The sequence below is a fragment of the Vombatus ursinus genome, unplaced genomic scaffold (genome assembly GCF_900497805.2).
Source record: "Vombatus ursinus unplaced genomic scaffold, bare-nosed wombat genome assembly UNPS02014945.1, whole genome shotgun sequence".
NCBI lineage: Eukaryota > Metazoa > Chordata > Mammalia > Diprotodontia > Vombatidae > Vombatus > Vombatus ursinus.
Window position 1 is genome coordinate 28,646,946 of NW_020954723.1, and position 12,642 is coordinate 28,659,587.

General features: G+C 41.2%; 1 protein-coding gene across 2 annotated transcripts in view; it reads left to right on the forward strand.

Annotated features, from left to right (window-relative positions):
• The first annotated feature begins 883 nt into the window (after positions 1-883).
• The window catches only part of MAP3K9 (mitogen-activated protein kinase kinase kinase 9), a 113,780-nt gene continuing 102,021 nt past the window's right edge, over positions 884-12,642 (forward strand). For both annotated transcript variants that reach the window (XM_027844972.1, XM_027844973.1), the window contains exons 1-2: positions 884-1,316; positions 11,272-11,685. In XM_027844972.1, the coding sequence (XP_027700773.1) occupies positions 884-1,316; positions 11,272-11,685 (847 nt within the window). The remainder of the gene's footprint in view (positions 1,317-11,271; positions 11,686-12,642) is intronic.

The following is a 12,642-nucleotide window of genomic DNA, read 5'->3' on the forward strand; positions in this document are numbered from 1 at the left end:
TTCTCTCCTAGCCTATCCAATGAAATTTGAGTTCTCCTCACTTGAGGAAGACAGTACGTTCACGGTTAATCGACAGGTGCTCCTCACCAATGGTTGAATCTGCCACCGGCCAATGGGCTAGAGGAAAGGGTTGATCCATGGGTTTGAGAATGAGAAACCAGAGCGGGAGGGGGGCGGGGGGGCGGAGACTCTCCTGCGGAGGAGGCGTGCTTGTCATTAGGGATGGAGAGTAGATGGGAGGGGAGCAGTTGAGGGGAGGGTAGTGGGGGGGGGAAGGATATGTCCAATCAGAACTAGGGTAACCTGTGGACCCAGGATCTCCATGGCCAATGGCGAGGGAAGCTGGCAAAACCCAGGGGTTGGGGGTGGGGCAGGAGTCCCCGCCCGCCACCCGGTCCTCCATCCCCGCCCCAGTTAGTCCGCAGGGTTGGGCGGGGCGGAGCGGGTGTCAGGTGGTCCTGGGCGTGCAGCCTAGGCTAGGAAGACAGGACGAAAGGGGTGGGGAGGGGAGTAGGGAGAAGAGAGGACGGAGGCGCCGGGAGCGGCTCTGGGCAGCAGACCTGGGAACGCTGGCTTCATGAACGGGTTATCCCCAACCCCGTACCCCTCCCACCCCACCACCCCTGTGTGGTGGAGGTAGAACAGGAGGGAAGGGGGGGATCCGGCCCGGCCCCCATGCTCCACTGAGGGTTCTTCGGGCCGGGACACCTCGAGGGCTTCTCGCTCCACATCCCCTACCCCGGCCCCCGGTCCTCCCCTATTCCGCCACCTTCCACCCTACCTGCAGCCGCCGCTGCCTTCGGGGGAGGGGTCCCCCAGCTTCTGCGGAGCCGCATGAACAATAGGCAGCGGCGGCTCCTGCGCTCCATGGATCTCCCGCTCCATGGATCCCTCCCGCGCGCTTCTCGGCTGCCTGGCGAGCGCTGCTGCTGCCGCCCCGCCCGGGGAGGATGGAGCCGGGGCCGGGGGCGAGGAGGAGGAGGAGGAGGAAGAGGAGGAGGGGGCGGCGGCGGCGGCGGCAGCGGCAGTGGCAGTGGCAGCAGCAGAGGAGCTGGGCGCCGAGCCACCACTGCCCTTCTGGACCGCGGTGTTCGACTACGAGGCTGCGGGAGAGGACGAGCTGACCCTGCGGCTGGGCGATGTGGTGCAAGTGCTGTCCAAGGACTCGCAGGTGTCCGGCGACGAGGGCTGGTGGACTGGGCAGCTCAATCAGCGGGTGGGCATCTTCCCCAGCAACTACGTGACCCCTCGGAGCGCCTTCTCCAGCCGCTGCCAGCCCGGTGGGGAAGACCCCAGCTGCTACCCAGCCATCCACTGTAAGGGCAAGGCGGGCCAGGAGGTGCAGAGGGGAGGGGCCTGGCTCAAGTGGGGGAACTGGGGCAGGAAAGTTGCTGGGGGGGGGTACCCATGGGAAAGCGGGCAGCTGGTGCGCGCTTGCGCCGGGTGCAGGGGCTTGGTAGTGCCATAGATAAGATCTACGGTGCGCAGGCCGATCCTCGAATCCTAGGCTTTGGGCCTTTTCAGTTTTGATGGGACTACCGTCTACTGTGACTTACCCTCACGAAGTCAAGTCCTAGCTCAGGGAGCCCCTTCACCCTTTACTGTGCAGGCGGGTAATAGTAGGCTCATAACGACTGGGTATTTCTAAGAGCAACGTTAACAGGTTATCTGTTACCCCACTCCTTTTACAGATACTAAGGATCCGTGAAAAGTGACTTGCCTAAGGTCACACAGCTACTAACAGAGCCAGTGCTCTTTTCATTACATCAATACTGTGAGGATCTTAGTCATCAGATCCACTAACCCTCCACTCCTCCCCCACCCTGCATAGGCTTTGCTGAAAGGAAGATTGGGGAGTCCAAGACAGGGCTGGGTTGAAAAGTTCATTGAACCCCAGATTTCCTCAAAGCTGAAATTTCTGTGAAATATTGTATAGTTTTCTTGGCTCATCTCTACACCAAGGAAGCTTATGGTTAGGGGCCTCACTGGGTGAATGATGTCCCAAGAAGTGGTGAGTTGGGAGAGGGAAAAGGTATCTGAAGTACAAAGTTCACTGCTTAAATTCCAGTTCTTTAACTCACCTGCTGTTTGTTTTTTTTTTTAACCTGTTGTTTAAAGAACCTTTAGAAATATTTCTTGCTCTCTCTTCCTACAGTGGTCTTAAAACTAGTTTTTAACTATGACAGATCATGATCAATAGTATTTTTGTCACTGTCTTGAATCTCTCAATGATCCTCAATCCTTACCCACATCTGATAAGTAAATCTCATCAAACTCCAAGGACATAAATTACCACAGGAATCAGTCAATGCTAAAAAAAGCAAGCAGAAAGCAAAAAATGACAAGATTTTTAAAAATCTGAAATGCTCCTTTGTATGCTTAGACTTTCTTGGAAAGATAGTAAGAGGACCCGGCTTCAAATATCACCTCTGGTACTTATTACCTTGGCGGTTTTGGGCAAGTCACTTAATCTTCTGGGCCATCAGCTTCCTTATTTGTAAAGAAAAAAATGACGGAGTTGGATTGGATGACATTTAAAGTACCTTCAAGTTCTAAACCTATGATACCAAGTATTGAATATTTTTACTTCTTACTAACATTTATGCCATATTTCATATCCCAGTTGACCTTTAAAATAAAAGGAAAACACAGGTTCTTAGCAAGAATGTTGTTTTCAGTACTTAAAAATTCAGTGTTTAACTTAATCTCTATTGTGAAACTACTCTCTGCTCTTGACTTGTAACTTATTTCCACAAAAGTAGTTTAGAACAAAACCAGAAATCTTTCTTTCTCTTCTTCTTTTTGCCCCCAATTTGGGATCCTCCACAGTTCTAACCATGCTTTCCATTGCTTTATTGAATTTAAAACTGCATATGGCTACATGTTGATCTTTATAATTTTTGGATTCTGAAAAGAACTCTTGTGAATGATGTCCAGGTACTAAGTCCATCGAACTAAAAGTCTAAAAATTCAGCTGAGTGCTCTCAGATGTAGTTAGTGGCAAATATGGTAGTATGGCAGAGAAAGAGGTGAATGGGCATGTTGGATGACCCTGGTCATTTTAGTGACTAAGTTAAGTCAGAGTCTGATGTTTTCTGCCAATGAAGCCTTTGATCTTTATTCATTGGGTCCACCTAAAATTAGGGTTGAGAGAACTTAGCACCCAACATAATGCCTGACTCATAGCAGTTTATCTAATTGGATTGCACATAAGCTCTTGATAAAAGTATGTTGAATTGAGTATTTAGTAGATACTGAAAAGTTCACTTTTCCTCAGTGTCTTCCATTCCATGGCTTCTGAAATATGTTGCAGTGGTCTGGACTGGGTGTATATGAAGATAAAAATGATCCTGAGCTCTATGAACCATGTAGATTGACATTGTCCCATTTTAGAAAAGAGCTTTTCCTCTACTAAGAAAAGTCAAATTTGGGTCTTATAAGATTCCCCCAGGGTAGAACTGATTGAGCTTCAGTAGTGAAGGAAAGACAGGAAATAGAATAATTCTCATAACATTCACAAAGGTGGAAAGAACTGACTTTGTTCAATGGACCTTGAGTAATGTTGCTGGATGGAAGTGATACCTTTTGGAGACTAAAGTCATCTAGTACCAGACAAGATCCCTGTGAATTCTTTTCTTTGGTCCTTATCCTAGTTCTGGAGATTGCCAGCAAGTGTACTTTTTGTCTTTTAGACGTTATCAGTTCCACCAGCTGTCTAGGTGGTATTTAGTATTTATTTAGTATTTAGCATTATACTTTTAGTGTTATATAAAATTATATACATTTAGTATTATATAGAAAATAAAAATGGGCATCTTTGTCACCAGAGACCTGGAGTGGGATAGAACTACTAATAATTCTTTCCTTGAACTATCTACCCAGCCCCTCAGGATTTCTTCTGGGTGTTTTGTGATTGAGCTCTACAAACATCGTATATAGGATCTTAAAGAACGTGATGTGAAGGACTATATATTTTAGTTTTAAATGTTGGTGTTTTAAAATGAAATTTTCTCATCATTAAACTCTATTCAAATATGGATGACAAGAATTCCCCTAGTTTTGTTCCACCAAAAAATTCAATTCAGCAAACATCTGTTCAATACCTACTTCCTGCAAAAGCACTGTGTCAGTTCCTCGAGATAGAAAGACAAAAAAACAACAGTTCTTGCCCTTAAGGGGCTTATGTTTGACTAGGGGATACAACATGGGTATGATTAAATACAAAGTATACATAAACTAATACAAATAATTTCAAGAAGGAGAGAGTACTTATGACCAGAGAGATGAGGAAAGGTCTTGTGTGGCAACTAAACTGTGCTTTGAAGGAAAGCAGGGGTTGTGAGAGACTGAGGTGAGGAGGAATGGCAGTCCGGCCATGGGAGCCACTTGTGCAAATGCACAGAGGGAGGGGATGAAATATATATGGGAAACATGTATATATGTACATATCATGTGTAGGAAACAGCTAGCTAGCAGGGCAGTTTGACTGAAGGAGAATCTGGAGAGGGGAATAATATGAAATAACACTGGATAAGGAGGGTTTTGTGTACTTGACTGAGGAATTTTATATTTTTTCCAGAAACAATAGGGAGACATTGAGGTTTATTGAGTAGGGGTGTTACATGATCAAATCTGAATTTTAAGAATATTTAGCAGATGTGTAAAGATGGTTTGGAGAGAGAAGACACTAGAGGTAGAAAGATCAATTTTTAGGGAGCTATTGCTGATAATTAGGAGGCTATTGATAATATCATCTTACACCAGTATATCACTTTTAACTTTATGGAGTATGCCCACATCAATTACTTCATATATAATAGGATAAACTTTTATTTTAATTGTAGTTAGCATAAGTGATAGAGTTTGGCTCCCAATAAGGTTGACATATATAACTCAGGAGCTTTTCAATGTTCTTTCTCATTCTTTTTTTTTTTTTTTTTTGGCTAGGCAGTGGGGCTAAGTGACTTGCCCAGGGTCACACAGCTAGTAAGTGTTATGTGTCTGAGGCCGGATTTGAACTCAGGTCCTCCTGACTCCAAGGCTGGAGCTCTGTCTATCCACTGCGCCACCTAGCTGGCCCCTTTCTCATTCTTAAGGGTAAAAAAAAACAACCCTTTGTTTATATTGTATTTTATTGGGTGGTATAGTCTGGTGGGCTAAATTTTTTTTTTCTGTCAAGAAGTGCTTTTATTTTTCTTTCACACAGAGCATATATCATGTTTATTTAGTAATTTACACTTTCATTACTTATGAGCATCCTTAGCCATTTCTTTGTAGAACAGGAAAATTCTGGAGAATCTGCAGCTCACTTGCTCTGAGCATGCAGAAATGTGCTTATATTATTGCACATGATCTGAGGGGTGACCCTGAAGTGGAACAAATATGGTTTTTGTTTTATGAAAGGTTACTGAGCTGCAGCTTGTACTGAAAACTTCATGACCTGATTCCTGTTTAAAACCAGCACTAAACTTTTACAGGAGCAGAGAATAAAGGTTAGTTTCACAGATGAATAAGCCATAGTCCCCAAGAAAAAGAAACACCAGGGTAGTGTCTTCTCAGAAAAGTCATTCATCAGTATTATTATTTTCTATATAGCTCTCGTCTTTTACCAAGACATCAGTCTCAAAGCTAATACAGGTTATATATACTGTTTGATAAAGTATGAAACCAGAAACTAAGGTTTTATGTTGTAACCAAAGAGGTCATTACCATATTTTCCCATGTGGCCGTCTTTCTTTTCCTTCCAGTGATGGAACCAGAGGAGCTGTTCCTTCAGAACCATGAGTTCAGTATCATCAGGCTGTAGATTAGGAGCTGAAAGGGTCCTCAGAAGTCATCTAGTCCAGATCTTTCATTTTACAGATGATGGACCTGAGACCCAGGAAAGTTAAATTACTTCTCTACACAGGTAGTAAGTGTCAGAGGCCAGATATGATTCTGAGTGATCTGACTCCAAAGTTCTTTCTCTGGGGATGGATAGTATTTTTCGTCATAAATCCTTCAGAGTTGTCTTGGATCATTGCATTGCTGAGAATAGCTAAGTCGTTCACAGCTGATCATCTTACAATATTGCTGTTACTTTGTACACAGTACATTTCACTTTGCATCAGCCCATGCAAATTTTTTCTGGTTTTTCTGAGAGCATCTTGCTCATGATTTCTTATGGTACAATATTATTATGTCATAATCACTTACCACAACTTGTTCCTCCATTCCCTAATTGATAGGCATTCCCTCAGTTTCCAATTCTTTGCCCCTAGAAAGGAGCTGCTATAAATATTTTTGTACATATAGGTCCTTTTACTTTTTGTTTTTTTAATCTCTTTTGGGATATGGACGTAATAGTGGTATTGCTAGGGTATGCATGTTTTTATAGTCCTTTGGGCACAATTCCAAATTGCCCTACAGAATGGTTGAATCAGTTCACAACTCCTCGAACAGGGCATTAATGATTGTTGGTAAATCTAAAGACAACAGTTTCCAGTTGAATGAAGATGTTAGAACCCAGACTGCAAAGGGTTAAGGAGTGAGTAAAAAATGGAAGCTGGGAGTCTAGATAACTTTTTCTAGGGTTGGCTTAGAAAAGGAGAGATATAGAACTATAGTTTAAACAGATGGTAGAGTCTAGTGAAGGTTGTTTAAGGATGGGGGAGATGTGTGCATGTTTGAGGACAGTAGAGAAATAATCAGTAGATTGTAAAAGGTTGAAGATTTAACAGAGAAATAATGAATGAGGTTGCATTATGTTGAAGAAGATGAGAAGACATGAGATCAAATGCACATGTGGGAAAGTTGGAAGCCCACTTCACATTGGACTTGAGGAATGGAAGAGAGAGTAGAGGATGATATCAAGGGGTTTTGAGAAGAGGGAACTTATGTAGAATGGCCTCAGTTTTCTCAGTAAAGTAAGAGTCATAGTCCTCAGCTGAGAGAAGGGGCAAGGCTAGGTGTGGGAGGTCCGAGGAGAGAAGATTTGGAATAACTTCTGTGGGGAGTGAGATAGGGGCTCAATTAGGAAGGAATAAAAAGCCTGTCTTTCTGTAGTGAGGGCCAGTTGAAGCTAGATAACATGAATTTATAATGTGCTTAGTCAGTAAGGATTAAGAAAAGGCCAATAGGTGTCTTTTCCTTTTTTTTTTTTCTTAATACGGTTAGGAACTTTTAAGCATTCATCTCTTTTTTCTACAAGGCATACTATCTTTGCTAAATGCGGAAAATGTCACCCAACTTTATTTTAAGAGTGGTTTTTGCATAAACTGCCAATTGTATGGCAAAATGAAGATGAAAGGAAAGCAATGGTAGGACATAAGAGCTATACCTTAAACAAGGAAAATGATTTATAAACAATCTTTGAAAATCATTAGCATTTGGAACAAAAGAGAAGATGGTCCCAAATGAACACTAAAGACCTGACTGAGAGATTGACCGGAAGGGAATAATGTAGATATGTAGGTCATCTGTTAAGTGGTCCAGGAATAATTTTGAATTTTATCCTTAAGTTTTTTCAAGAGATTTTGTATCTGATCTTTGCATTTATTTTTGTAAGTCTCAATCTATTTATTGGTTGTCCTTGCAGAGTTGACTTCACTGATTTTCTAATATAGGAAACTTCTAGGATGACTAGGAAGAGCATAGATTTAGAACTCGAAGGGACCTGTAAGATCATCTGATCCAATTCACTTCTTTTATTTCCAAGGAAATTGAGACTGAGAAATGTCAAGTGACTCCCAGAAGTTCACCAAGGTGCTAAGTGTCAGAGTTAGGACTCAAACCCAGGTTTTCTGACTCCAAATACAATGTTCTTTACACTATCCTGACGGTATTTTATAAACTGTAAAGCATAATGGAAAAGCGAACGATTGTTCTTTTCTTAACCTTTGACTTTCTGTGTAGTGCATGGCAAATATGACTCTCACCTCAGATTTCCCTATATGAGTTTTATTGTGCCAGCATTTTATTTACAAATCTTTTTAGAGATAATAGGGTTACTGTGAAGAAGAAGAAGAAGATAATAGTGGTGGTGGTGATTTTATCAATATATGATATATACATGTGTGCATGTATATATTTACATATGTACATATGACAGTTTGCAAAGTATTTTATACAGTTTCATTGAACCTCACAACAACTCTGTAAGTTAGGTACTGCAGGTATTATTCCCATTTTACTGATGAGAATATTCAGTCAGAGAGATTAAGTGACTTGTCCAGGGTCACACAATAAGGATGTGTCAGAAGCAGAAGTTGAAACCAGATCTTCCTGACTATCCATAATGCCATGCTGCTTTTCATTTGATCTCCTCAAGAGCCCTGTGAGATAAGTGCTGTTGTTGTCCCCAGTTTGTAGATAAGGAGAGATTTGGTAACTTGCCTAGGATCACTCAACTAGTAACTATCTAAGGTAAATTTTAATTCAGGTCTTTGTTCCTGGTTCCAAATCTTAGGCCCTATCCACTATGCCACCTAGAGGCAAAGTCCTTTTCTGTTCTAAATCTATAAACTCATTAATTATCCTGGGGACCACAAAATTAACAAATTCAACTCTATGAGGGCAAGCAATAAGTCAGGACTTTTTATAATTAAGTAGAAGTTCCTTTGTATTATTCCATTTCCTTGTGATTCTCTTAGACATAAATGTTGTGTAATATATATAAGATTGTGTATTAAAGTTTTAGTTGGCCCCTTCAACTACCAGCTGTGTAACACCATTGCTTTGCAGCAGCTTGGTAAATAATCACATCAGCCACTCACTAAGAGAGAAGAACTGCCTAGGCAGCAACAGAGCAAGAAAATTATGCTGATTCCATTCATTTGATTGTCCACAAACCCACCATGGAGGAACATGAGCTAGATTTAAAAGCCATCTGTGGCTCTTAGGATATCTGTATGTATGTATGCATGTATATGTATATGTATATGTATATTTGTATATGTGCACATGTGTGCATATGTGTATATGTGTATATATGCACACATGTATATATGAATATTTATGTATATGCGTGTATATGGGGAGAGAGATATTGAGCACACTGTTTTACAAGGACTTGTATTAAGTGAGGCTCAAATGAAACAAAACAGGTAGGCCCTCTCTCCTTGCCTCCCCCTCTTAGATTCCCTAGCTTCTTCAAGACATTGTTCAGGTGTTATCTCCCATGTTTTATAAAGTTTAAATCGTTAGAAATGTGTTAGTGTCATCATCGTCATCATCATCATCATCATCATCATCATGGTTGTATGCACTTATTTATATGTACATGTTGTTTTCCTTGGCAAAATCTAAACTCCTTGAGAGTTTTGCTTTTGCCTTTATATCTCCAGTGCCTACAAAATGCTTGTTGATATATTGATTGGTTTGACACTCAATATGTCTTAAACAGAACTCATTACTGCCTCCCTTTCAATGTAGTGGATAAAGAGTTTGCCTTGGATTCAAGAAGTCTTAGGTTCAATTCTGCTTCTGACACCTATTGCCTATCTGTCCCTGGTCAAGTCATTTAACCCTTTAATGATAGAATCAACTCTTTAGACTATGAATGGTAGATCTGCTTTGGTAGAGGGAGTGTCCTCATTTGCGATTTCCCTACATCAATGAAATCATAGATCTAACCTCTATCACCATTACCTACCCATTCCCTCACCCTACCTCAGATTCATTTCTTTTCCAGATTTTCCTGTTTCTATCGAGGACATCACCATCCTTTCAGATGCCTCAGAATCTTCCTCAACTCTTCCCTCTCTTTACCCTCAATGCCCAGTTGTCAAATCTTGCCAGTCCTACTTTCACAACAGCATCTCACATCTGTTTCTGAGCTATCATGATAGCTCAGGCCCTCATCGCCACTCTAGGGAACTGTTACAAACACCTTCCTAGTTGTCTCTTGGGCTTCCATTCTTTCTTTTCTCTTTCTTGTGGTCTTTCCTAAATTCGTGTCTGACCATGTTGCTTACCTGTGCAGTACCTTTCTATTGCCTCTTGGATAAAATATACACTCCTCAGCTTGATATTTATTTATATATTTGTTGAGAAAATTAAAAAAAATTTTTTTCCCCAATTACATGTAAAGACAATTTTTAACCTTTTTAAAATTTTGAGCTCCACATTTCTTCCCTCCTTCCCTCATCTCCCCTCTCCCTGAGATGGTAACCAATTTGATATAGGTTATACATGTGCAATCATGCAAAACATATTTCCATGTTAGTCATGTTGTGAAAAGAGACAAAGACAAAAAAACCCACAAAAAATTAAGGAATGTGAAAAATACTATGCTTTCATTCTTCAGTCTGACATTTAAAGCTCGTTGTCGTATGGCTCCAGTTTACCTTTTCAAGCATATTACACATTATTTCCATTCATAAAGTTTATATTTCAACTACATGCCAATCCCCAAACTCAACGTTACACCCCTCACCTTTCTTTCTTTGCACAGGCTGTCACTGATTCCTGAAGAGCCCTCTCTCCTTGTCCCTTCCCCCTCTTAGTATCCCTGGCTTCCATCTCCTGCGAAAAACCTTTTCTCAACCTCTTAACTGTTAGTCCTTTCTCTCTCCTTCTAAAATTATCAGTATATACATCCATTTACATGTAGTATCCCTTCCTTTCCTCTCCCCCCCGCCCAGTAGAAAAGAATCTCCTTAAGGGCAAGAGTAGTAGTTGTTTTTTTAATTTGTTATGTCCCCAGCATGTAGAACAATATTTTGCAAATGATTAGTAAAAGTTTGTTGGCTTTTATGAATATAAGCTATGTTATTGCTCCTCCCTTTCCCACCCCCAATTTGTCTCGTTTGAAGCCTGAGTGCATCCTTTATGTGTAATTACTGTGTATTTTTTCCCTTTAAAAAAAAAATCTCACTTTGAGGGTAGAGCTTACATGGAAACCACCAACTTTAGTTCATGCTCTCAGCTCTGCACAGCCATTATAATTCATCCAAAATGAAGCTGATGGTGTCATGGCCTCAGAAAAAAAACTGTGTTTTTAAAGGAGAATCAGTGCGGAAATGTGGTTCTTGTGAAGTCTAGGGCTGTGTTGAATAGATGGCGTTATTAGCACAGGTTGTTGCTGGCGTGTGATTTCTTGTATTAAATTTTAGACTTGCCCTTGCTCCTTTTCTCTTTGTTGATACTTGTTAAAATGACCAATCACAGTAAAAATCTCCATGTCAGATTTCCATGATTAAATTCAGTGGTCTCTGTGTATTGATGTTTAAATGATTTATTCCAGAATGGTTTTGACATAATGCCTCTGTACTCTTTCTTCTTCTTGCCCAGTATTAGAGATTGACTTTGCAGAGCTGACCCTGGAGGAGATCATTGGCATTGGGGGTTTTGGAAAAGTGTATCGAGCTTTTTGGGCTGGAGAAGAAGTTGCTGTGAAAGCTGCCCGCCACGACCCTGATGAGGACATCAGCCAGACAATAGAGAATGTTCGTCAGGAAGCCAAACTCTTTGCCATGCTAAAGCACCCGAACATCATTGCTCTGAGAGGGGTTTGCCTGAAAGAACCCAATCTTTGTTTGATCATGGAATTTGCACGTGGAGGGTCCTTAAATCGAGTGTTATCAGGAAAAAGAATCCCTCCCGACATATTAGTGAACTGGGCTGTGCAGATTGCCAGGGGGATGAATTACCTGCATGACGAAGCAATTGTCCCCATCATCCATCGGGACCTCAAATCCAGCAACAGTGAGTCTGGTGGAAGGGTGGGTGGAAGGAAGTACATGGAACCGAGTGATAGCCATGGCTAGAATGGATTCTGAGCGTATTTGTGATGAAATTGCATGCAGAAAACAGTCTATCTGAGTGAGTGTGGGGTGGTTTGGATACCAGGGAAGAATAGAGCACATATGGAAATGGAACACATACCATACATGATTGGTATTTGGTAGTTATGTTGTATTATGCATATAGTATTATCAAATTCTCTTTGTTACTTTAGATTTCTTTTTCTGTGGATCATTATTTAAAATAGATATTTATGAATTTGTTTACATACTTCCCAACAGGGACTAGGCATGTTATCTAAACCACCTAGGACCTAGCATGGAGCTTTGCACATAACAGGCATTTAATAAATGCTGGTTGAATGAATCCATTCTTGTGTGTTTGTAACTTTAAGGAAGTTGAAGTGTCCAGTAATGCATACTTGGGCAATTTTAGTAGCCTATAGATATTATGTGTTGTCGTAACTACCTGGAGAGTATCTGGCAGATAACCCGAAGATACTGTAACTTTGTAAAACAGTAAGAATTGACACGTTGAAATAGCAAAATGAGTGTTAATTTTGACTTACATGGTACATTGTATGTAGCTGGTATTAACTTTTTGGTGAGCTTCTAAAACATGTTACTCTTTCCTTTGGGATCCTGGCTAGATGAATTCAAGATTGGGAATGCCCTTCTGTTGGGATTTATGCTCTCTGTTCTCAAATTCATTTATATATAACACTTTCCTCAGAACAATACTGGAAGGTAGATATCTCCAAATTGAATCTGTGGGATCATGGGATCATAGAATTAGAGTTGGAAGGGACCATGGAAGATGTCTAGTTCAACCCCCTCATTTTACACATGAGAAACTGAGGCCAGGAGGGGTAAGTGATTTACCCAGCATTGCTCAGCTACTAGAGTTTTGAGGTAAGAT